The following is a 27,599-nucleotide window of genomic DNA, read 5'->3' on the forward strand; positions in this document are numbered from 1 at the left end:
AACGAACAAAAAGTACTTTTGTTTGATCAAATGCAAGCTTAAAAATAATCATTATTTTTAATAACGTCGTTTTTTTCGTCAGACTTAAACAACTTATTTAATGGCCTTTGAATATTTTATTTTTAGACGTGCTTAAATTGTGATGAAACCCCAGATAAAGAATGATGCTAATATTGAGTTTCGTGGAGTCTGTCTTTTTGTTTTGTTTTCCACGTGGCGCATAAAACAAAGTGACTCCCCTTTTGCCGTCTGCAGCTTTTCCTCCCTTTCTTGCCAGAAGAATAGTTTGTGAGCTTTATTGAGCTGCAGTCATGCAGCAGGTGCAGGCTGCAGACGCTGTTTGCTGCCTTGTGAGAGTGCGGCACAAACACAGCGAGACCAATTGATGTGCATGCTCATTATTAGGAGGACAGGCAGGAGAAGAAGGAGTCAAGGCGGGCATGTCGCTGCTAAACGGGGGCCTGCCATCTTTATTTGATTCATGCAACTTCTGAGCCGACACACAAAAGGAGAATGTCGCTTCATCCGCTGCTTTGTTACCGAAATTAAGTATTATTTGACTTTTTGGGAGCAGGTTCACAACAGTAAAAAAAAAAAAAAAAAAAAAAGAAAGCTAAATAATTCAACAAGATTATAACTAATAACAGTACCACCCACTGAACAATAAGAGATACCCAGTCTATAAAAGTCCCAAATAAGTAAACAAAATAAGGATTTCACAGAAAAAAATGTAACAAAAAGAGTACTTCAATTAAAAATAAAAATAAATTAGTTTGCATTTTTTATCAAATACATAATATTATATATTTAAAGTGTTTTCTTATTTGAATTTCATTATTTTGGTTTTACAGATTTTATTTTTTTGCTAATATTTTTTCATTTTAAATTAATTATTTTTGTTTACATATATATATATATATATATATATATATATATATATATATATATATATATATATATATATATATATATATATATATATATATATATATATATATATATATATATATAAATTAATTTGATGTCCATTATTTTGGTTTTACAATTTTTTTCCGCTAATATTTTTTTTATTTTAAATTCATTATTATTGTTTACAGATTATTATTTTTATTTATTTATTCTACTATATATTTTTTTCGCTAATATTTTTTCATTTTAAATTCATTATTTTTGTTCACAGATTTTTTATTTTTTTTAAATTTATTTTATGTCCATTATTTTGGTTTTACTTTTTTTTTTTACTAATATTTTGTCATTTTAAATTCTTTATTTTTGTTTACAGATTTTTTAATTTTCTTTTTAATTGATTTGTTGTCCATTATTTAGATTTTACAATAATTATTTTTTGCTAATATTTTTTCATTTTAAATTCATTATTTTTGTTTACAGATTTTTTTTATTTATTTATTTGATGCCCATTATTTAGAGTTTACAATCTTTTTTTTTTTTTTTGCCAATTTTTTTCATTTTAAATTCATTATTTTTGTTTACAGATTTGTTTTTTTTTATTTATTTGATGTCCGTTATTTTGGTTTTACATTATTTTTTTGCTAATATTTTTTTATTTCAAATTCTTTTCTTTTTTTTAATTACATATTTTATTTTATTTTTTTCTTATTTGATGTCCATTATTTTGGTTTTAAAATTATTTTGGTTCGCAAATCTTTTCTCATTTATAAATTATTTAAAACAAAAAATATATATATATATATATATATATATATATATATATATATATATATATATATATATATATATATATATATATATATATATATATATATATATATATATATATATATATAGCATCAATTTACAATGTAAACAAATATTTTTATTGATTTTTATTATTTCTTTATTTTTTTGGCACAGAAAAAAAGTTTCAAAAATACAGTCAATTGTAATAATGAAAGTTTTTGCTGCACATCATTAAATGGTTTGCTGCATATTGAGTTACATGTGGATTTTGGAGAAAAAAAAAAAAAAAGAATCCAAAAGTGTGTGTGCATGCGCGACATAAGGCCTGCAGTGGATAAATGATGGTGACTGTCTGTCTGACACAGGGAATGGAGGAAGGATCAGCCTTGGGCATCCTGGACCACTCTGTCATTAAAAAAGGTAACGCTCAGTGTGTGTGAGGAGAAAGATGGAGCGTGCACGTTTGTGCCCACCTATATAGGATGGTGCTATACATGCTGAAGGGCCTTTTGTGTTTATAGTAAGGCAGCTCCAACACCACACACACACTCACACACACGCACACACACTATAAATAATTCTGTTTTGCTATTTCATTTGAAGTCAAGAAGTCCTCTAATACTCAGCTGCAGACTTTCACCCCAAAGGCACACATTCTTAATGAACTGTTCATGGTCATATGAGAGAGAGGGAGAGAAGGGGGGATTAAAGGGAAGAGGAAAAGAGAAGTGGGCCAAAGAAGAGGCGGGGGGGAAAAAAAGAGGGAGATAATAAAAGCAGAGTTGAGGGGAAATTTAGCAAGAGCTGGATGGTGTTAATATAATATTAGAGATAGTGAGCAGCAGTATTTTAGAGAAGACACATGGGCGCCATTAGAGGAGTCAAGTCGTGGGGACAAACTGTATGGAAGTGAAACTTGAGTCCAAGGAAAAGGAAAAATGTCGTCACCGTGTGTTCATTTTGGAATTTGTTCTTAAATTCACCATCAAAAGGGTCGTTTTTGCTCCTCCAATCATTTGGGTTCATTTTGACAGCCCTGCTACATGACTTTTTCTATGAATGGAACAAAAGATTCCAAGCTTCTAGATCAAACAACACCCTGAGCGAGACCCCCTTTAGCTCCATTGGGATAGGGATTTGAATTGATACAGTACCGATTCCCACTACCTGTAAATCAATGCCGATACTCAACGGTAGCAACTTTGGATACTTTTGTGTGTTTTCCAATGGTAATTGGAATCCAATTAAAAAAAACATTCTTTATCATTAACACTTACCTTTGCTGTCCAGTTGTTGTCTTGTTTTCTTACACTTCCGAGTTTCATTTGCAAATATTATGTGCAAACCCCAAAACCAGTGAAGTTGGCACGTTGTGTAAATGGTAAATAAAAACAGAATACAATGATTTGCAAATCCTTTTCAACCTATATTCAATTTAATAGACTGCAAAGACAAGATATTTAACGTTCGAACTGGAAAACCTTGTTGTTTTTTGCAAATATTAGCTCATTTGGAGTTTGATGCCTACGACGTGTTTCAAAAAAGCAGGCACAAGTGGCAAAAAAGGTTGAGGAATGCTCATCAAACACTTATTTGGAACAGCCCACAGGTGAACAGGCTAATTGGGAACAGGTGGGTGCCATGATTGGGTATAAAAGCAGCTTCCGTGAAATGCTCAGTCATTCACAAACAAGGATGGGGCGAGGGTCACCACTTTGTCAACAAATGCGTGAGCAAATTGTCCAACAGTTTAAGAACAACATTTCTCAACCAGCTATTGCAAGGAATTTAGGGATTTCACCATTTATGGTCCGTAATATCATCAAAAGGTTCAGAGAATCTGAAGAAATCACCGCACATACCATTGAATGCCCGTGACCTTCGATCCCTCAGGCTGTACTGCATCAAAAAGCGACATCAGTGTGTAAAGGATATCGCCACATGGCTCAGGAACACTTCAGAAAACCACTGTCAGTAACTACAGTTGGTCGCTACATCTGTAAGTGCAAGTTAAAACTCTACTATGCAGAGCCAAAGCCATTTATCAACAACACCCAGAAACGCCGCCGGCTTCGCTGGGCCCAAGTTAATCTAAGATTGACTGATGCAAAGTGGAAAAGTGTTCTGTGGTCTGACGAGTCCACATTTCAAATTAATTTTGGAAACTGTGGATGTGGTGTCCTCCGGAACAAAGAGGAAAAGAACCATCCGGACTGTTATAGGCGCAAAGTTGGAAAGCCAGCATCTGTGATGGTATGGGGGTGTATTAGTGCCCAAGGCATGGGTAACTTACACATCTGTGAAGGCACCATTAATGCTGAAAGGTACATACAGGTATTGGAGCAACATATGTTGCCATCCAAGCAACGTTATCATGGACGCCCCTGCTTATATCAGCAAGACAATGCCAAGCCACATGTTAAAACAGCGTGGATTCATAGTAAAAGAGTGCGGGTACTAGACTGGCCTGTGTGTAGTCCAGACCTGTCTCCCAATGAAAATGTGTGGCGCATTATGAAGCCTAAAATAGGACAATGGAGACCCCGGACTGTTGAACAACTTAAGTTGTACATCAAGCAAGAATGGGAAAGAATTCCACCTGAAAAGCTTAAAAAATGTGTCTCCTCAGTTCCCAAACGTTTACTGAGTGTTGTTAAAAGGAAAGGCCATGTAACACAGTGGTAAAAATGCCCCTGTGACAACTTTTTTGCAATGTGTTGCTGCCATTAAATTAAAAGTTAATGATTATTTGCAACAAAAAAAAAAGTTTCTCAGTTCGAATATTAAATATCTTGTCTTTGCAGTCTATTCAATTGAATATAAGTTGAAAAGAATTAGCAAATCATTGTATTCTGTTCTTATTTACCATTTACACAACGTGCCAACTTCACTGGTTTTGGGTTTTGTAATAGACTTTGCATGCAGTTGCAGTCCCAATACATTAGATGGCAGTAGTTAATGCACTACTAGGAAGTAGTCTTTGCCATTAAGTTGAGTATGCCAGCCGTCTTTTCTTTTCTTGAGCCCCATGAGCCAGTATTGTACTTATTATTACACACCAGCTGTTTGATTGTAAACAAATTTGGAGTTGTGGAAAACGCCATGTAATATCGCTAATGCTGGTGTCCAGGCTGGTCCGCTTTCAGTCGGGATGGGTCGCTTTCACATTGGAACTGATACCATACCAATTGTTGGTACTTTTGTGTGTGTTCATAATGAATTTTGATTTGTTTAATAATAATATCAACAACAAGTATGCATTCATTTCAGTTTGTGCTATGTGAGTTTCCGTAGTCAGGAAGTAGTCTTTGCCCTTAAGTTGAATGCCACTCTTGTCTTTAGTTGAGTCCCACAAAGTGTTTATACTGTAAACATTGTATTTATCACACACAGCAGCTGTTTGATTGTAACGTGCATCTTAGTTGTGGTTCTCGTTTGAAAAATTTGGAGGTGTTGAAAACGCCATGTAAAGTCGCTAATGCTGGTGTCCAGGCTGGTCCTCTTTTGGAACTGATATACCCATTTTTGGTACTTTTGTGTGCGTTCATATTAAATGTTGATTTGTTTAATAATATTAACAACAAGTATGCATTCATTTCAGTTTGTGCTACGTGAGTTTCTATAGTCAGGAAGTAGTCTTTGCCATTAAGTTGAATGCCACTCTTGTCTTTTGTTGAGTCCCACAGAGTGTTTATACTGTAAATATTGTATTTATCACACACCAGCTGTTTGTTTGTAACGTGCATCTTAATTGTAGTTCTCAATACCAAATTTGGAGGTGTTGAAATCGACATCATAATGCTAATCTTTAGCATGTCTATGACAAATCGCATGTAAATTAGCATCGAGCTTGCACATTTTGAAATTTGGAGCCATACTGTTGCACTTTGTTGTACTGTTCAGCTGCATGTTTACCGGACAAATGCTTGAGCCGGTGCTGCAACGTGCAACAAAAGGTATCAAAATGAACACCGATTGATTTTACGTGAATGAGACAGACTTTGGTCACTACCGATAACCTCTCAGTTTTCTATCCGGCTTGTCCTTATTCTGAATGGTCACGGGTGAGAAGCTGGAGCCTATCCCAGCTCACTTTTGTCACCCTGGTCTCAATCCCGAAAGCACATATAAAACAACCGGCATAAACACTCACACCTTTGGACAATTTCGAGGCGCCACAACATGTTTTTTGGGACATGGGAGGAAGCAAAACCCCGTGGAGGGAACCCACACAAGTGTGGCAAGAACATGCAAACTCCACAAGAAGATAAAACTGACCTAAAATTATACAGCATGACCAAGACAGAATATAACAAAACAAGAATAGGTAGCAAGAAACAACTTAAAATGAAAATTATTTTTAACTGCATTTTTGTTTTTAAAAGTACAGTGCAATCATTTTCGGTTACAGACCGGCTCAAGCACTTGGCGGGCAAACAAGCGTGTTCATAGCGGACAGCTTCTAGGTACTGTTATGTATTGTGTTATATTTATGTATGTTTTCGCTTTTCCACGGCAAGAAAAGCAAGCCCTGGAAAGTCAGGCACAGCTTTTCCAAAACGTGTTAGCCCAATGCTACTTTACATTGGATTTGCCATAGACATGCTACTGATTAGCATTACCGATGTTACAAAGATGCACGATACAATCAGACAGCCGGAAACACAATACTTACTGTAAATACTTTGTAGGGCTCAACAAACGACAAGACTAGCACATTCAACTTAACCTCTTAAGCTGTTTGTTTACATGCTTTTTTTAATTTCTCTTTGCTATTTGGGATTATTGGACCCTAATTAGAATAAAAACTAAGAATCATCTTTTGATATGATGTACTTAGTCCATAAGTACACAAATGTGTACTTCATGTTTAGTGACATGCTAATTCTTATTTTTACACTTTTTTTCCCCAAATTCCATTGTATGTTATACTCTTCTGACACCACCAGATGGCAGTATAAGTGTCCACATAAGTGGCCATAATACCCCAATTCAGTAGTGTACACAATTTTGGAAATAAGAGCTAAAAGGTGCTGTCCACGCATGTGGCCACTAAGCCTTTAGTTATTAATGGCAAAGACTACTTTCTGACTACAGCAACACACCTTGGACAAACTAAAATAAATGCATACTTGTAACTATCATTAAACAAACCAACAGTTAACATGAACACACACAAATGTATCAACAGTTGGTATCGTATCAGTTCAAATGTTAAAGCTACCCATCCTGACTGGTGGCGGACCTCTCATGTTATGCTAGTGCTAGCATCGTCGCTAACGTTGACGCTGAGAAAGGATTTGTTGCGATATTGCCTTGCCTTGTAAATATACTAGCTGCTTTTTTTTTGGGGGGGGGAGGAAAAAAACTGCTGTTCTAAATGTGTCCACTGGATGTCGCAATAGCAATTCTGTTAGGCAAGCAAACGGTTTAAGCAAGAGGTACACAGTAAAAGGGGGACTGTGGCTCCTCCTCCTCGACCCACATGAAACTTAAAACCTGCCGTTTTATGTCTTCTGCTTCGAACACATCGTCGTTTGGGCGGTATAGCTCGGTTGGTAGAGTGGCCCTGCCAGCAACCTGAGGGTTCCAGGTTCGATCCCCGCTCCGCCATCCTAGTCACTTCCGTTGTGTCCTTGGGCAAGACACTTTACCCACCTGCTCCCAGTGCCACCCACACTGGTTTAAATGTAACTTAGATATTGGGTTTCACTATGTAAAAGCGCTTTGAGTCACTAGAGAAAAGCGCTATATAAATGTAATTCACTTCACAATTCACTTCCCTCGTTGCCCCAAAATGTCTTCGTCAAACACCAGAAAAGTGAACTTAACCATTTTGAATAGAGATGTCCGATAATAGCTTTTTTTGCCGATATTCCGATATTGTCCAACTCTTAACTACTGATTCTGATATCAACCGATACCGATATCATACAGTCGTGGAATTAACACATTATTATGCCTAATTTTGTTGTGATGCCCCGCTGGATGCATTAAACAATGTAACAAGGTTTTCCTAAATAAATCAACTCAAGTTATGTAAAAAAAATGCCAACATGGCACTGCCATATTTATTATTGAAGTCACAAAGTGCATTTTTTTTTAACATGCCTCAAAACAGCAGCTTGGAATTTGGGACATGCTCTCCCTGAGAGAGCATGAGGACGTTGAGGTGGGCGGGGTTTTAGGGTAGGGGGTAGCGGGGGGTGTATATTGTAGCGTCCCGGAAGAGTTAGTGCTGCAAGGGGTTCTGGGTATTTGTTCTGTTGTGTTTATGTTGTGTTACGGTGCGGATGTTCTCCCGAAATGTGTTTGTCATTCTTGTTTGGTGTGGGTTCACAGTGTGGCGCATGTTTGTAACAGTGTTAAAGTTGTTTATACGGACACCCTCTGTGTGACCTGTATGGCTGTTGACCAAGTACGCGTTGCATTCACTTGTGTGTGTGAAAAGCCGTAGATATTATGTGATTGGGCCAGCACGCAAAGGCATTGCCTTTAAGGCACGCCTCCAATATTGTTGTCTGGGTGGAAATCGGGAGAAATTCGGGAGAATGGTTGCCCCGGGAGATTTTTTCGGGAGGGGCACTGAAATTCGGGAGTCTCCCGGGAAAATCGGTAGGGTTGGCAAGTATGACTGGGTATGTACTTCTCCCTACGTCCGTGTACCACTCCGTACAGCGGCGTTTTAAAAGTCATAAATTTTACTTTTTGATACAGATAATTTCCGATACCAGATTTTAAGGCATTTATCGGCCGATAGTATCGGCAGTCCGATATTATCGGTCATCTCTACTTTTGAATAGTTTTTACCTGCATTTCTTACGGTTTGTTGAGTTAGCTCTGGATTGATACGTGGACATGACAAAGGAGGTATTTGATACCTAGAAGAGTTTACATGTTGTGTTTTTTGTTCAATCCCAGAAAGACTGGGACTTAAAAGTTTAATCCTGGCTTTGTAGATACACTGAAACCATGTTTAAGCTCATTGTGGTTTTGAAACTACACCAATTTCCTCAGAATTTTAAAGTTAAAGTTAAAGTACCAATGATAGTCACACACACACTAGGTGTGGTGAAATTTGTCCTCTGCATCTGACCCATCCCCTTGTTCACCCCCTGGGAGGTGAGGGGAGCAGTGAGCAGCAGCGGTGGCCGCGCCCGGGAATCATTTTTGGTGATTTAACCCCCAATTCCAACCCTTGATGCTGAGTGCCAAGCAGGGAGGTAATGGGTCCCATTTTTATAGTCTTTGGTATGACTCGGCCGGGGTTTGAATTCACAACCTACCGATCTCAGAGCGGACACTCTAACCACTAGGCCACTGAGTAGGCACATTCAACAAATTTCAACAAATTTGAAGTGTTTTATCCAGAATGATCTCATTTTTGGCCAAAGTAAAACGAAGAAAACAACCTGAAGTTGTCTTTATTTTGAAGTTATCATGCCATGATTTTACCGTTTCGGCCCACTTTGGAATAGATTTGCGTTTGACACCCCTGTGTTAGGGTAACAGGACTGAGATAAATATGATAAACAATTCCATAAATACCTTTGTAATTTCCTTTCTTCTTTGGCTTTTTCCAGTTCCTATCCCATCCAAGCTGAACGGCTCGGCGCTGTCCGCCTTGTCCCTCTGCAAGGACGGCCTGGGCCTGGGCGCCGTGTCCAACCCGGCCGAGGTCTTCTGTTCGGTGCCGGGCCGCCTCTCGCTGCTCAGCTCCACCTCCAAGTACAAGGTGACGGTCGGCGAGGTGCAGCGGCGGCTCGCACCGCCCGAGTGCCTCAACGCCTCTCTGCTGGGCGGAGTCCTTCGCAGGTGAGTCGGCGGCGCCTTAAACCCTGAAAACACCACGCAAATGTGAATAAGGGCATAGAAGTTGAATAAGCGGACCTAAAACGGAACCTTGAGGAACACCTAGTTGAACAGAATGACTGCATCTGAAGTAAACGAGCTACAGCAACACCTTAGTTACATAAATCTTATTATGAAATTAACTGCCAAAAAGGTGAGGACTTAAAGGGTTGCCTTGAGGAACGCCTCAGTTATGTAAGTCACAAGTTTGGACCACAGTGTTCTATGTTTGCTAGCAATGTTAAAATGACAATGCAATGTGTTTACAATGGTCCAAGTTCCTCTAAACCAGTGTTTTTCAACCACTGTGCCGCAGCACGCTAGTGTGCTGCGAGATACAGTCTGGTGTGCCATGGGAGATTATGGAATTTCACCTATTTGGGTTAAAAATATTTTTTGCAAACCAGTAATTATAATCTGCAAATAATGTACCGTTGTTGAGTGTCTGTACTGTCTGGAGATCGGTAGACTTACCACGTTATACTCTTCCATATCAGTAGGTGGCAGCAGGTAGTTAATTGCTTTGTAGATGTCGGAAACAGCGGGTGGAAGCGTGTAGGTAAAAAGGTATCTAATGCTTAAACCAAAAATAAATAAAAGGTGAGTGTCCCTAAGAAAAGGCATTGAAGCTTAGGGAAGGCTATGCAGAACGAAACTAAAACTGAATCGGCTACAAAGTAAAGAAAAACAGAATGCTGGACGACAGCAAAGACTTACTGTGGAGCAAAGACGGCGTCCACAAAGTACATCCAAGCATAGGATAGAATAGGATAGGATTAGGGATGTCCGATAATGGCTTTTTGCCGATATCCGATATTCTGATATTGTCCAACTCTTTAATTACCGATACCGATATCAACCGATACCGATATATACAGTCGTGGAATTAACACATTATTATGCCTAATTTGGACAACCAGGTATGGTGAAGATAAGGTCCTTTTTAAAAAAATTAATAAAATTAAATAAGATAAATAAATTACAAACATTTTCTTGAACAAAAAACAAAGTAAAACAATATAAAAACAGTTACATAGAAACTAGTAATTAATGAAAATGAGTAAAAGTAACTGTTAAAGGTTAGTACTATTAGTGGACCAGCAGCACGCACAATCGTGTGTGCTTACGGACTGTATCCCTTGCAGACTGTATTGATATATATTGATATATAATGTAGGAACCAGAATATTAATAACAGAAAGAAACAACCCTTTTGTGTGAATGAGTGTAAATGGGGGAGGGAGGTTTTTTGGGTTGGTGCACTAATTGTAAGTGTATCTTGTGTTTTTTATGTTGATTTAATAAAAAACAAAAACAAAAAAAAAACGATACCGATAATAAAAAAAACGATACAGATACTTTCCGATATTACATTTTTAAGCATTTATCGGCCGATATTATCGGACATCTCTAGATAGGATAGAACAGTACAGAACAGGAACGCTGATGGGTCGCCACGAGGCGCCCCGTAAAAGGTGGGGAAAAGCTAAAAGGCTGGGGAAGAAGATGAGTAAAAAAATACAATCTAGACTGGGGTCCTAAGGGGGCCTAGTCTGGAGTGGGAAAAAACTTCCATGCCATGCGCACATAAACATGTTACATTTAATCACGACAACTTGCAACATAGGGGGTGGGGGTTGGGGCCCTGGAGGTCGACTGCTGCTATGAAGCGCTGCCGGCCGTCCAACACCCCGAAGGGGAATCAAGCGGTAGTGAAGGTGTGGGGTGGGAGAGAGGGGGGGTTGGGTGTGTATATGCCCATTGTCTTGGGTGTGTTGATGTAGTGTCCATAGGCCTGGGGCCGTTCTGCATGCAAGCAAAAGTTCGACTCCGGGTGTCGTTGAGGAGGGGGGGAGGTCAAAAGCGTCCATCACTGAGAAATCCTCATGGGATGTTTTCAGAACAGCCTGCTCCTGTTGTTTTTCAACTTGTTTAAGTCGGGGTCCACGTTAATCAATTCATGGTTGTTGTTGTGACTTTTAGGATGCAGAAGAACGAGGTGGTATTTGTCGGTAAACGAACAAAACGCCAGAGCAACGAGAAAGGCTCTGCCCGGACGGACTATGAAGAAAATAAAACCAAACAAAACTGCTGAAACCCAGCAAAGCACTCTCGGGAAATGTGGAGCTGACTGCGTCCACAAAGTAGTGCATACTAGGTTTAGCATCAAACAGCTCCTCTGTAGTCCAATGAAACGATAACAACATCAACGTCCCGACAGCAAAGGTAGAAAAATAATCGACTTAAATAGTCTTGATTGCAAAACAGAAAACAGGTGAGGGGAAATGCTCCGGGACAGAAGACAGGGGAAAACACCAACAAAACCGGAAGAGCCTCCAAAATAAAAGCACAGGACAGGAACTAACACAAAACACAGGAGAACACTCACAAAAACGTGACAAAAAGTGGGGAAAGAATAGCTAACCTTGCAACGATCCTGCTAACCAATGATTTTTGTGTTTGGCTAATTAAATAAAAGTGCATTGTTCAAGAAAAATGCTCAGAATTTTATTAAACGTGTCAAGCGTTGACAAACGGTGCGTCATAGGAGACGCCGGAGGTTGCTGTGGTTTTTAGGATGCAGATGAAGGAGGTAGGAGCGTGAGGTAAAAAGGGGTATTTATTTGATAAACGAACAAAACGCGACAGACTATGAAGAAAATAAAACCAAACAAAACTGCTGAAACCCAGCAAAACACTCACGGGAAATGTGGAGCTGATGGCGTCCACAAAGTAGTGCGTACTAGGTTTAGCATCAAACAGCTCTTCTGTAGTCCAATGAAACAATAACAATATTATCAATGTCCCGACAGCAAAGGTAGAAAAAGAATCGACTTAAATAGTCTTGATTGCAAAACAGAAAACAGGTGAGGGGAAATGCTCCGGGACTGAAGACAGGGGAAAACACCAACAAAAAACGGAAAAGCCGCCAAAATAAAAGCACAGGACAGGAACTAACACAAAACACCGGAGAACACTGACAAAAACGTGACAAAAAGTGGGGAAAGAATAGTTCATACTAGGAAAAAAAATCATCAAAAAAATAAAACAAAAAAAGAGTATGATGAAGGAAGGAAGGGACAAAATGGCACACATGTTTGTGCTCAGAACACGGGTTTTAAAAATGTGGGTCCTATTGGATAGAGGTGGGAATCTTTGGGCGTCTCACAATTCGATCCCATTCCGATTCTTAGGGTGACGGTTCCATTAAGAATCGATTTTTGATTCCAACCGATTCTGGCAGTGTATTATTTACTGTAGTATCTATAATAACAACTTTTCAAAATAAGGTTACAAAACCTCCTTCTGGCTGCTGACGTATGATATATTCACACAGCCAGTAAGCATGGAGAAAGCCTAAAGGGGTCTTTTTAAAAACCGATTCTTAGAAAAAAATAAATGAATTTAAAAAAAAATCGATCTTTAAAAATTATTAAACGATTTATATTTATATTTAAGAATCGCGATTTGGTTGTGAATAAATTTTTTAATTAAAAAAAAATAAAAATTTATTAATTTATTTGATAGGGAAATTATAATACAGGTACTGAGAAACAGACACTGTCCCCCCCCACCCCACCCCAAAAAAAAAAAAAAATTTTTTTTTTAAAAAATAAATAAAAAAATATAAAAAATAATCACATTTTTAAAAAAACAACTTTTTATTGGGGTACCCCTCAGATTATTATAAATTTTCACTAGATCTAAGAAAAACATGAGGTCCTTAAGCCTTACATGCATTACATACTATACATTACCTTTTGCACTATATTAATTTATATAATTATGTGTTGTCAACTTTGTACTTTTTTTTTTTATCATTATTTTTTTTATGTCATTGCCTGAAATAAATAAATAAATGAGAAATAGGGGGCCCATTTTTTCAGCCCTCCTGCTATTGGAACACTACTTTGGATAATCAGCACAGGCTCAGTATTGCTCATATGAATAAAGTTATGACCTTTTAAAGGGGAGCTAAATCAGACGTTGGATACATCTTGGTTGCCTACAGCCACGCATTAGATTATGCACGACGAAACAAATGAAATATTCCAGGAAATGGCATTTTGCTTGTGAAACAGGGGGAAGGAACGCAACATGATGCAATTATTACTCATGTGCAACAAAAACTAATTGTTATATGGGCCAAAATTCGCCACTATTGTTATTTTTAGAACCAGCGTCTTCTGTAGTGGACATTTGTTTTAATTTTATTGTATCATAGAGTTACACATTTCAGAAAAAAAAATTGCCCTTTTATGGAAAATGCAAGTGTCCACTATAGTGGACGCTGACTTTTAGGGCAAGGATCTTCCAATGTGTTTACACTGGCCCAAGTCCCTTACTACAACAGTTTTTATTATATATTTTTTTTACTATATTTTTTTTACTGAACCGGTCTGTTGTATAGCCCCGTGTTATGGTAATAATACGTGATGTAGTTTTTACAAAAATGTCTCCTGAGAACTAGCAATGCATGTTAGTCCTCTGTAGAGGACAAGTCTTTTACATCTTCATTTCTAAAGCAAAATGTTTCGACAAGAATCAAACCTGTTGTGCCGCCAAGAGGGACGAAATGTAACGTTTGTTTGAGCAAAATTGCCTGATAGTTTGAGGCGGTTCGTGTATTTGTTTAAGCTACTAAAACACATTTTACAATGTCCACTGTAGTGGACATTAGAACTCCAGTAGTATTTTTCCATATAAAATGATGTATTCTAGTATTATAAAGTTAAAGTACCGATGATTGTCACACACACACACTAGGTGTGGCGAACTTATTCTCTGCATTTGACCCATCACCCTTGATCACCCCCCTGGAAGGTGAGGGGAGCAGTGAGCAGCAGCGGTGGCCGCGCCCGGGAATCATTTTTGGTGATTTAACCCCCAATTCCAACCCTTGAAGCTGAGTGCCAAGCAGGGAGATAATGAGTCCCATTTTTATAGTCTTTGGTATGACTCGGCCGGGGTTTGAACTCCCCACCTACGGACCATACTTAATATTCATCAATGAAAAGTGTGGCATCAAAAGTTTTTCCATATTATCCAATGTTGAAAAACCGAATCATGAAAAGTTGTATGAGTAGTTGTCCACCACAATGGACGTTTCATACAAAAAAAGAGACCGCCAGACTCAAAAACATCGCGCCTTTTTGTTTTCAACCCTCATGCGGTCTTTCTTAGTCTTTATGGAGTAAAAGCACTTAAAATAAAGTAACGGCGAGGTCAGCGCCTAAGGACCCAAAATGGGTCATGGGACCGAATCACAAGAACAGGAACGGTTTAATGAAAGAGCGCCTCGGGGCCATTGAGCAAGCGCATGGAATGGCTCATTAAAGCATCTGAAGGGAAGTAAAAGTTGTCCTGGTCGTGCAAACACACTTCCTGCATCCATCTTTAAGTCAAATCTTGTTTTTTTAACATTCATATCAACAGGTAAGGTCAGGCAGGAACATTGAATGTACAAAACACTTTGGAGTGTTGACAGGGATCATAAGGAGATTTCATTGTGACACACACACACACACACACACACACACACACACACACACACACACACACACACACACACACACACACACACACACACACACACACACACACACACACACACACACACACACACACACACACACACACACACACACACACACTATAAACTGCTCTGTCTCTACCGTCCCTCAGGGCAAAGTCCAAGAATGGTGGGCGCTGTCTGAGAGAGCGTCTGGAGAAGATTGGCCTCAACCTGCCCGCCGGGCGACGCAAGGCAGCCAACGTCACTCTGCTAACGTCTCTGGTGGAGGGTACGACACACACAATCACACACACACACACACACACAATCTCACACACCACACACACACACACATGGTCACAGATCGACACAGAAATATTCACGCATGAGCGGCAAAGAGCAATGAAGTGTTTAAGTAGTGCAAGTGACCACACAGTGCGTCACCTGACCTGACTTGACTTACTCTTACACTTTAAAGCTTGTTTTAAAGCATGTACACACGCGTCACAACATCTTCCGAAAACCAGCGTCCACTGCAGTGGACATTTCTGATCTGCTTTATATCTATGACAAAAGAAATATCCACCCCCCAAAAAAAAGTCTACTGCAGTTGACATTTGTGATATGTTTTGTATCTCTGACACAAGAAATAGATCGAAAATAAACGTCCACTGCAGTGGACATTAGTGATCTGTTTTGTATCTCTGACACAACATATAGACCAAAATTAAACGTCCACTGGAGTGGACATTAGTGATCTGTTTTGTATCTCGGACACAACATTTCGACCAAAAATAAACGTCCACTTGAGTGGACATTTGTGTTCTGTTTTGTATCTCTGACACAAGAAATAGACCGAAAATAAACGTCCACTGCAGTGGACATTAGTGATCTGTTTTGTATCTCTGACACAACATATAGACCAAAAATAAACGTCCACTGGAGTGGACATTAGTGATCTGTTTTGTATCTCGGACACAACATTTCGACCAAAAATAAACGTCCACTTGAGTGGACATTTGTGTTCTGTTTTGTATCTCTGACACAAGAAATAGATCGAAAATAAACGTCCACTGCAGTGGACATTTCTGATCTGCTTAATATCTGTGACAAACGAAATACCCCCCCGCCCCCCAAAAAAAAGTCTACTACAGTGGACATTTGTGATATGTTTTGTATCTCTGACACAAGAAATAGATTGAAAATAAACGTCCACTGCAGTGGACATTTCTGATCTGCTTTATATCTGTGACAAACGCAATATCCACCCCCCCAAAAAAAAAGTCCACTACAGTGGACATTTGTGATATGTTTTGTATCTCTGACACAAGAAATAGATCGAAAATAAACGTCCACTGCAGTGGACATTTCTGATCTGCTTTATATCTGTGACAAACGAAATACCCCTCCCCCCAAAAAAAGTCCACTACAGTGGACATTTGTGATATGTTTTGTATCTCTGACAAACGAAATACCCCACCCCCCAAAAAGTCCACTACAGTGGACATTTGTGATATGTTTTGTATCTCTGACACAACATTTCGACCAAAAATAAACGTCCACTTGAGTGGACATTTGTGTTCTGTTTTGTATCTCTGACACAAGAAATAGATCGAAAATAAACGTCCACTGCAGTGGACATTAGTGATCTGTTTTGTATCTCTGACACAACATATAGACCAAAAATAAAAGTCCACTGGAGTGGACATTAGTGATCTGTTTTGTATCTTGGACACAACATTTCGACCAAAAATAAACGTCCACTTGAGTGGACATTTGTGTTCTGTTTTGTATCTCTGACACAAGAAATAGATCGAAAATAAACGTCCACTGCAGTGGACATTTCTGATCTGCTTTATATCTGTGACAAAATAAATATCCACCCCCCCCCAAAAAAAAGTCTACTGCAGTGGACATTTGTGATATGTTTTGTATCTCTGACACAAGAAATAGACCGAAAATAAACGTCCACTGCAGTGGACATTTCTGATCTGCTTTATATCTGTGACAAACGAAATACCCCCCCTCCCCCGCCCCCCCAAAAAAAGTCCACTACAGTGGACATTTGTGATATGTTTTGTATCGCTGACACAAGAAATAGACCAAAAATAAACGTCCACTGCAGTGGACATGTGCGATCTGCTTTATATCTCTGACGAAAGAAATACGCCCCCAAAAAAACGTACACTGCAGTGGACATTTGTCATCTGTTTTGCATCTCCGACAAAACAAATAGGGCAAAAACAAACTTCCACTGCAGGAAACATTTGTGATGTGCTTTATCCATCGCATCCATCCATCCATCCATCCATCCATTTTCTACCTTTATATCTCTGAAAAAAGAAATAGACCGAAAAAAAAACGTCCACTGCAGTGGTATTGTGTGATCTGTTTTGTATACCGGACATAACAAATAGACCAAAAACAAACGTCCACTGGTGTGGACGTTTGTGATCTGCTTTATATCTCTGACGAAATAAATACACTCCACAAAAACTAAAACGTCCACTGCAGTGGACATTTGTGATCTGTTTTGTATCTCTGACAAAAGAAATTGACCTAAAACAAACGTCCACTGCAGTGGACATTTGTGATTTGTTTTGTATCTCTGACATAAGAAATAGACCAAAAATAAACGTCCACTGCAGTGGACATTTGTGATCTGCTTTATATCTCTGACGAAAGAAATACACCCCAAAAAAAATGTACACTGCAGTGGACATTTGTCATCTGTTTTGTATCTCCTACAAAACAAATAGGCCAAAAACAAACATCCACTGCAGTGGACATTTTTGATCTGCTTTATCCATCCCATCCATCAATTTTCTACCTTTATATCTCTGAAAAAAGAAATAGACCGAAAAAAAACCCCGTCCACTGCAGTGGACATGTGTGATCTGTTTTGTATCTCTGACAAAAGAAGTTGACCTAAAACAAACGTCCACTGCAGTGGACATTTGTGATCTGTTTTGTATCTCTGACATAAGAAATAGACCAAAAATAAACGTCCACTGCAGTGGACATTTGTGATCTGCTTTATATCTCTGACGAAAGAAATACACCCCAAAAAAAATGTACACTGCAGTGGACATTTGTCATCTGTTTTGTATCTCCTACAAAACAAATAGGCCAAAAACAAACATCCACTGCAGTGGACATTTTTGATCTGCTTTATCCATCCCATCTATCAATTTTCTACCTTTATATCTCTGAAAAAAGAAATATACCGAAAAAAAAACCCGTCCACTGCAGTGGACATGTGTGATCTGTTTTGTATCTCTGACAAAAGAAGTTGACCTAAAACAAACGTCCACTGCAGTGGACATTTGTGATCTGTTTTGTATCTCGGACATAACAAATAGACCAAAAACAAACGTCCACTGCAGCGGACATGTGTGAGCTGCTTTATATCTCTGACGAAAGGAATACACCCCAAAAAAACGTACACTGCAGTGGACATTTGTCATCTGTTTTGTATCTCCTACAAAACAAATAGGCCAAAAACAAACGTCCACTGGAGTGGACATTTGTGATCTGTTTTATATCTCTGACGAAAGAAATACACCCCCAAAAAAGGACATTTGTGATCTGTTTAGTATTTCTAACAAAACAAATAGACCGGAAAAAAAAACGTACACTGCAGTGGACATTTGTGATCTGTTTAGTATTTCTGACAAAAAAAAGTGTCCACTGCAGTGGACATTAGTGTTCTGTTTTGTATTTCTGACAAAACAAATTGACCAAAAATAAACGTCCACTGGACTGGACATGTGTGATCTGTTTTGTATTTCTCACCAAAAAAATTGACCAAAAATAAGTGTCCACTGCAGTGGACCTTAGTGTTCTGTTTTGTATTTCTGACAAAACAAATTGATCAAATATAAACGTCTACTGAGTGGACATTAGTGATGTTTGGTATTTCTGACAAAAGAAATTGACCGAAAACAAGTGTCCACTGCAGTGGACATTTGTGAATTGTTTTGCATCTCTGACAAAAGAAATTGACAAAAAAAACGTCCTCTGCAGTGGACATTAGTGTTCTGTTTTGTATCTCTGACAAAAGAAATACACCAAAAAAAGCGTCCTCTTCAGTGGACATTAGTGTTCTGTTTTGTATTTCTGACATGAGAAATATACCAAAAAGAAGTGTCCACTGCAGTGGGCATATGTGAATCGTTTTGTATCTCCGACAAAAGAAATAGACCCAAAAAACATCCAATGTAGTGGACATTTATGATCTGTTTTGTATCTGAAAAAAAAAATGGACCCAAAAAAACGTGCACTGTAGTGGACATTTATGAACTGGTTCGTATCTCTGACAAAACAAATAGACCAGAAATAAACGTCCACTGGAGTGGACATTTGTGATCTGTTTTGTATTTCTGACAAAAGAAATAGACCAAAAATAAACGTCCACTGCAGTGGACATTTGTGATCTGTTTTGTATCTCTGACAAGACAAACAGACCAAAAACAAACGTCCACTGCAGTGGACATTGGTGATCTGTTTTGGATCTCTGACAAAAGAAATTGACCAAAAACATTTGCCCACTGCAGTGGACATTTGTGAATCGTTTTGTATCTCTGACCAAAAAATAGACCCCAACCAAAAGTCCACTGGAGTGGACATTAGTGTTCTGTTTAATATCTCTGACAAAACAAATAGACCAGAAATAAACGTCCACTGGAGTGGACATTTGTGATCGGTTTTGTGTTTCTGACAAAAGAAACAGACCAAAAATAAATGTCCGCTGCAGTGGACATTTGTGATCTGTTTTGCATCTCTGAAAAAGGAAACATCCTCCTAAAAACAAGCGTCCACCGCAGTGGACATGGGTTTTGTATCTCTAACAAAAGAAATAGACCCCAAAAACGTCCAATGTAGTGGACATTTATGGTCTGTTTTGTATCTGGGGAAAAAAAAATGGACCCAAAAGAACGTGCACTGTAGTGGACATTTATGAACTGGTTCGTATCGCTGACAAAACAAATAGAACAGAAATAAACGTCCACTGGAGTGGACATTTGTGATATGTTTTGCGTTTATGACAAAAGAAACAGACCAAAAATAAATGTCCGCTGCAGTGGACATTTGTGATCTGTTTTGCATCTCTGAAAAAGGAAACACCCTCCTAAAAACAAGCGTCCACTGCAGTGGACATGGGTTTTGTATCTCTGACAAAAGAAATACACCTAAAACAAATGTCCACTGCAGTGGACGCTGGTCCTCAGGAGGACACGCCTCGCCGTGCTAAGTATCCAATGTGTCCTCTGCTCCACCCTCCAGGCGAGGCGGTGCATCTGGCCAGAGATTTCGGGTACGTGTGTGAGACAGAGTTCCCGGCCAGAGCCGCCGCCGAGTACCTGTGCAGGCAGAGCGAGCCCGACCAGCTGCCCACACGACGCAGCATGCTGCTCGCCACCAAGTGAGTTTGCACCACTCAGCTCTCATCATTTGAGGAACACATAATATCAGAACATTATTATTGGAAGTAATAGGAAAATATTACAGGTAGTGATTTTATTTTATTTTTTAAATACTGTAAATGGCCATCAGTTAGCTAATTGACAAAAAGACGGATGTTTGAAGAGAAGCTGTTATTTCCAAAAATCTATCTGTCCTCTAGAGTGGACATTTTTGTTTTGCATAATAGGGCTATTTCCCCCCTAAACACTTAAAAAAATATCCCTATTATGCAAATCAAGTTGTTGAAACCAGCATCCACTGCAGTGGACATTGGTGTTTTGCAGAATAGATTTATTTATTAGCGTCCATTGTAGTAGACATTTGTGTTTTTCACAAGAGGACTATTTTTTTTTGCATCCACAGCAGTGGACGTTTTCGTTTTGCATAATAGGGCTAATTGTTTCCCCAAAATATAAGACAGTCCAATCATGCAAATGAAGTTGTTATATTTTCCTGACAACTGCAGTGAATATTCGTGTTTGGCAGAATAGGGATATTTTTTTTTTAGCGTCCACTGCAGTGGACATTTGTGTTTATCTAATATGGCTAATTGTGCCCCCCAAATTAACAATAAACCCTTCATTCGAATAAAGTTATTACATTCGCCTGACAACCAGTGTCTACTGCAATGTTTTGCAGACGAGGGCTGTTTTTTGTGAGTGTCCACTGCAATGGCAATTTGTGTTGACATAACAGGACTATCTGTTCCACCAAAAAACATTTTTATAAATAAAATTTAAAAATTCTCACCACATTATGCAAATAAAGTTGTGTACATTTGCGTTTTGCAGAATAGGGTTGTTTGTTCTCCCAAAATAAAATAAAAGCCCGATTACGCAAATAAAGTTGTTATATTTGACCGAAAACCAGCGTCCACTGCAGTGGACATTTGTGTTCGGCAGAATAAGGCTACTTTGTTTTGTGTCCACTACAGTGGAAATGTGTGTCTTACAGAATAGGGTTATTTGTTCCTCCAAAATAAAATAAAAGCCCGATTACGCAAATAAAGTTGTTATATTTGACCGAAAACCAGCGTCCACTGCAGTAGACATTTGTGTTTGGCAGAATAAGGCTACTTTGTTTTGTGTCCACTACAGTAGAAATGTGTGTTTTACAGAATAGGGCTCTTTGTTCCTCCAAAATAAATAAAAAATGTCACATTATGCAAATAAAGTTGTTATGTTTGCCCGACAACCAGCGTCCACTGCAGTGGACATTTGTGTTTGGCAGAATAAGGCTACTTTGTTTTGTGTCCACTACAGTAGAAATGTGTGTTTTACAGAATAGGGCTCTTTGTTCCTCCAAAATAAATAAAAAATGTCAAATTATGCAAATAAAGTTGTTATGTTTGCCTGACAACCAGCGTCCACTGCAGTGGACATTTGTGTTCGGGAGAATAAGGCTACTTTGTTTTGTCCAATACAGTGGAAATGTGTGTTTTACAGAATAGGGCTATTTGTTCCTCCAAAATAAATAAAAAATGTCACATTATGCAAATAAAGTTGTTATATTTGCCTGACAACCAGCGTCCACTGTAGTGGACTTTTGTGTTCGGCAGACTAAGGCTACTTTGTTTTGTGTCCACTACAGTGGAAATGTGTGTTTTACAGAAAAGGGCTATTTGTTCCTCCAAAATAAAAACAAAAATGCCACATTATGCAAATGAAGTTGTTGTATCCTCCTGACAACAGCGTCCACTGCAGTGGACATTTGTGTTTGGCAGTATATGTACAAAAAATGTTGTCATCCACCTTAGTGGAACTCTGTGTTTTGCGTATTAGTGCTATTTTTTTGCGTCCTCTGCAATGGACCTTTGTGTTTTACAGACTACGGCTATTTTTTTCTCTCAACACCCACTGCAGTGGACATTTGTGTTTTACATAATAGTGATATTTTTTTAGCGTCCTCTGCAATGGACATCTGTGTTTTACAGACCACGGCTATTTTTTTTTCAGCATCCACTGCAGTGGACATCTGTGTTTTACATAACAGTGCTATTTTTTTAGCGTCCTTTGCAGTGGACATCTGTGTTTTACATAATAGTGCTATTTTTTAGCGTCCTCTGCAGTGGAAATCTGTGTTTTGCGTATTAGTGCTATTTTTTTTGCGTCCTCTGCAATGGACATTTGTGTTTTACAGACTACGGCTATTTTTTTCTCTCAACACCCACTGCAGTGGATATTTGTGTTTTACATAATAGTGATATTTTTTTAGCGTCCTCTGCAATGGACATCTGTGTTTTACAGACCACGGCTATTTTTTTTTCAGCATCCACTGCAGTGGACATCTGTGTTTTACATAACAGTGCTATTTTTTAGCGTCCTCTGCAGTGGACATCCGTGTTTTACATAATAGTGCTATTTTTTAGCGTCCTCTGCAGTGGAAATCTGTGTTTTGCGTATTAGTGCTATTGTTTGCGTCCTCTGCAATGGACATTTGTGTTTTACAGACTACGGCTATTTTTTTCTCTCAACACCCACTGTAGTGGACATTTGTGTTTTACATAATAGTGATATTTTTTTAGCGTCCTCTGCAATGGACATCTGTGTTTTACATAATAGTGCTATTTTCTTAGCATCCCCTGCAATGGACATTTGTGTTTTACAGACCACGGCTATTTTGTTTTCAGCATCCACTGCAGTGGACATCTGTGTTTTACATAATAGTGTTATTTTTTTAGCGTCCTCTGCAGTGGACATCTGTGTTTTACATAATAGTGCTATTTTTTTAGTGTCCTCTGCAGTAGACATCTGTGTTTTACATAATAGTGCTATTTTTATTAGCGTCCTCTGCAGTGGACATCTGTGCGTTACATAATAGTGCTATTTTTTTTAGCCTCCTCTGCAATGGACATTCTGTTTCACAGATTAAGGCTATTTTTTTTAGCGTCCACTGCAGTGGACATCTGTGTTTTACATAATAGTGCTATTTTTTTTAGCGTCCACTGCAGTGGACATCTGTGTTTTAAATAAAAGTGCTATTTTTTTAGCGTCCACTGCAGTGGACATCTGTGTTTTACATAAAAGTGCTATTTTTTTAGTGTCCACTGCAGTGGACATCTGTGTTTGACATAATAGTGCTATTTTTAAGCATCCTCTGCAAAGGACGTTTGTGTTTTACAGATCATGGCTGTTTTTTTTTCAGCGTCCACTGCAGTGGACATTTACGTTTTACATAATAGTGCTATTTTTTTTTAGCGTCCTCTGCAGTGGACAATTGTGTTTTCCAAAATAGGGCTATCTGTTCCCACAAAATTCAAACATAGCCTTATTGTGCCAAACACAAAAGTCCACTGCAACTTTACAAAACAACAACTTTATGCTCGTACAAGTTACTTTTAGGACCGCAATTAAAAAAAACAATTGTAGTTTTACATGCAGAAAACAATGTGAAATACGTATAAATTAAATGAATTATATAATTGAAATGATAATCATGTTTAAAAAAATAATCGGTAGGTTTCCTACAGCCACAGTTTTCAATGCCACGCGTATGAATAAGTTCCCGAAACATCCGTCTGACTCCTCCCCTTCCTTTCAAGGGAGATCTGCAAGGAGTTTGTGGACCTCATGTCCCAGGACCGCTCTCCGCTCGGGGGCAGCCGACCCACCCCCTGCCTGGAGCCCAGCCTCCAGGGGAGCCTCACCCACTTCAGCCTGCTCACCCACGGCTTCGGCACCCCGGCCATCTGCGCCGCGCTCTCCGCCTTCCAGAGCTACCTGATGGAGGCCATCAAAATGCTGGACAAGGGGGACGGGGGCGGGAAGAGCCACCACGACAAGGAGATGAAGCACCACCGCAAATAGACGCGGGACAAACTCCTCTGTGGATACTCTCGCCTGAGGTAGCTGTACTGTCATGTGTGTCCACAAACACCTCTCTTCAAACGGACCTCTCCTCGCAAGTAGCACCATCGGGACCGGCAGTATTTTTAAGCTTCCAATGGAAAAGGATCTTGGAACATTTTGGAGGCGTGCGAAAGCCATATCCGAGGCAACTTAGGTCCCGGAGACTTCTACTTGTAGTTCTTGGCAGGGTGCTGGTGAGGAGTGGAGCTGCATGTGTCCTTCGTGGACGGAGGCGAGTGGGGAAGGAGCGGGTGTTCTGGCGGCACATGCCCCCCATTGGAATGAATGCGGCCCCTGCATCCGCGCACGTGTATGAATTAGAGGAAGGCCAAACCCAGTGCTGCAAGGCATCCTGGGAGCGCTTTTTGTTCCCATAAGCTAATAAATCATACATTTCATCCTTTTTAGCGACAAAATACACAAATGTCGGATTATTTAGTGTAGTCAGGTGAGACTATTCCTCGGACTCATACACATGCACAGAACCAGGGGGTGCATGGACGCCAATGGTGAAGTTAAGAATACGAGCAAATCATTTTGTACTTTCTGTGTATGTTTATTATTATTATTATTCATGTTATTACTGTTGTTATTATTGTATTACAGCATAAATGTAATATATTATTAAAAAAGTAAGAACGGACGTGTTTTATGGCTGTTTTAAGGTTTAATGCCTTTTATTTATTTTCTTCCGTGTTTATTTTCATTTGTCCCAGTAATGACAATATTTACGAGTCCCTCGAGGGCCACATCGCAGTTATGTTTGGCCCCAGAGGGCCGCTTCTGACAGCGAATACTATTATTACACAATTGTTTATACATTTTATTAGTAGATTTAAAAAAAACTAAAATGTAAAAAAAAATTGGGTAAGTTGCAATAATTTCACCTCAAAATTGAAATGGAAAAACAGTACTGCTGTTTTTGTGTTGAAAAAATGCATCTCAGTTGCCAGAATTTTACTGTAAAATGTACATCTGTTTTTTTTTACTGTAAAAACCCCCCTGCAATTTTACAGTAAAATGTTGGCTCCTGAGCTGCCAGTATTTTTTTTAAATTTTTTTTTTTACCGCAAATCAACAACTGTAGATTTTTTGGCGTGTTATTGTAAATGCCAAAACAGCACCACAGTTTATTACAGTAAAAAAAGTACTGTTTTTTTTAATTTAAAGAAAAATGCAGTAAAAACCACAGTAAATGTCAAACATTTGAATACTATTACACAATTTTTTAATGCATTTTATTAGTACATTTTTTTAAAACTAAAATGTAAAAAAAATAGGGTAAGTTGCAATAATTTCACCTCAAAATGTAGTGTATATTACTGTAAATGGAAAAACAGTACTGCTGTTTTTATGGTAGAAAAAAAGGCAGCTCAGTTGCCAGAATTTTACTGTAAAATTTACATTTGTTTTTTTTACTGTAAAAAAACGCCTGCAATTTTACAGTAAAATGTTGGCACCTGAGCTGCCAGTATTTTTTTATTTTTTTTTTAACCGCAAATCAACAACTGTAGATTTTTTGGTGTATTACTGTAAATGCCAAAACAGCACCACAGTTTATTACAGTAAAAAAAGTACTGTTTTTTTCATTTAGAGAAAAATGCTGTAAAAACCACAGTAAATGTCAAAAATGTTAATACTATTACACCATTTTTTAATGCATTTTATTAGTAGATTTTTTTTAAACTAAAATGTAAAAAAAAATAGGGTAAGTTGCAATAATTTCACCTCATTCACCTCAAAATGTAGTGTATATACTGTAAATGGAAAAACAGTACTGCTGTTTTTATGGTAGAAAAAAGGCAGCTCAGTTGCCAGAATTTTACTGTAAAATGTACATTAGTTTTTTTACTGTAAAAAAAACCTCTGCAATTTTACAGTAAAATGTTGGCACCTGAGCTGCCAGTTTTTTTTGTGTTTTGTTTTTTTTAACCGCAAATCAACAACTGTAGATTTTTTGGTGTATTAATGTAAATGCCAAAACAGCACCATAGTTTATTACAGTAAAAAAAAGTACTGTTTTTTTTCATTTAGAGAAAAATGCTGTAAAAAACACAGTAAATGTCAAAAATTTGAATACTATTATTACACAATTTTTGAATGCGTTTTTTTAGTATATTTTAAAAAAATTAAATGTTAAAAAAATAGGGTAAGTTGCAATAATTTTACCTCAAAATTTTGTGTATATTACTGTAAATGGAAAAACAGTACTGCTGTTTTTATGGTAGAAAAAAAGGCAGCTCTGTTGCCAGAATTTTACTGTAAAATGTACATTAGTTTTTTTTTTAACTGAAAAAAAAATGTTGGCACCTGAGCTGCCAGTTTTTTGTGTGTTTTTAAATTATTTTTTTTTACCGCAAATCAACAACTGTAGATTCTTCGGTGTATTACTGTAAATGCCAAAACACCAGTTTATTTCAGTAAAAAAAAAGTACTGCTTTTTTTTCATTTAGAGAAAAATGCCGTAAAAACCACAGTAAATGTCAAAAGTTTGAATACTATTATTACACAATTTTTTAATGCATTTTATTAGTAGATTTTTTTAAAACTAAAAATATAGGGTAAGTTGCAATAATTTTACCTCAAAATGTAGTGTATATTACTGTAAATGGAAAAACAGTACTGCTGTTTTTATGGTAGAAAAAAAGGCAGCTCAGTTGCCAGAATTTTACTGTAAAATTTACATTTGTTTTTTTTTACTGTAAAAAAACCCCCTGCAATTTTACAGTAAAATGTTGGCACCTGAGCTGCCAGTATTTTTTTGTGTTTTTTTTTTTAACCGCAAATCAACAACTGTAGATTTTTTGGTGTATTAATGTAAATGCCAAAACGGCCCCACAGTTTATTACAGTAAAAAAAGTACTGTTTTTTTTCATTTAGAGAAAAATGCTGTAAAAACCACAGTAAATTTCAAAATTTTACCATGAAATCTATTGCTACTTTTACATTGCACATTTTGATGGATAACTTGCTTTGAAATCATGATTATTAGTATTTATTTCCATTTTTTTTTTTAAATGATTTGAATGTTTGATAATATATTTTTGCATAATTATACAATATTCAAGTTAACATAATTTGCGATTACTGGTACATGGAGTACATATATTTTTCCCCCACAAAATGCTTGTAACAGTGAATACTATTATTGCACAATTTTTTTAATGCATTTTATTAGTAGATTTTTTAAAAACTAAAATGTCAAAAAAATATGGTAAGTT

At 37.9% G+C, this 27,599-nt stretch overlaps 1 protein-coding gene across 2 annotated transcripts in view; it reads left to right on the forward strand.

The window, feature by feature from the left end:
- tfap2e (transcription factor AP-2 epsilon) overlaps positions 1-24,990 on the forward strand; it is a 28,016-nt gene extending 3,026 nt beyond the window's left edge. For both annotated transcript variants that reach the window (XM_062029606.1, XM_062029608.1), the window contains 5 exons: positions 2,064-2,118; positions 9,282-9,513; positions 15,235-15,353; positions 20,351-20,489; positions 24,072-24,990. In XM_062029606.1, the coding sequence (XP_061885590.1) occupies positions 2,064-2,118; positions 9,282-9,513; positions 15,235-15,353; positions 20,351-20,489; positions 24,072-24,336 (810 nt within the window). In that variant the 3' untranslated portion in view covers positions 24,337-24,990. The remainder of the gene's footprint in view (positions 1-2,063; positions 2,119-9,281; positions 9,514-15,234; positions 15,354-20,350; positions 20,490-24,071) is intronic.
- The last annotated feature ends 2,609 nt before the right edge of the window (positions 24,991-27,599 follow it).

Source organism: Entelurus aequoreus, linkage group LG20 (genome assembly GCF_033978785.1).
Source record: "Entelurus aequoreus isolate RoL-2023_Sb linkage group LG20, RoL_Eaeq_v1.1, whole genome shotgun sequence".
NCBI classification, from domain to species: domain Eukaryota; kingdom Metazoa; phylum Chordata; class Actinopteri; order Syngnathiformes; family Syngnathidae; genus Entelurus; species Entelurus aequoreus.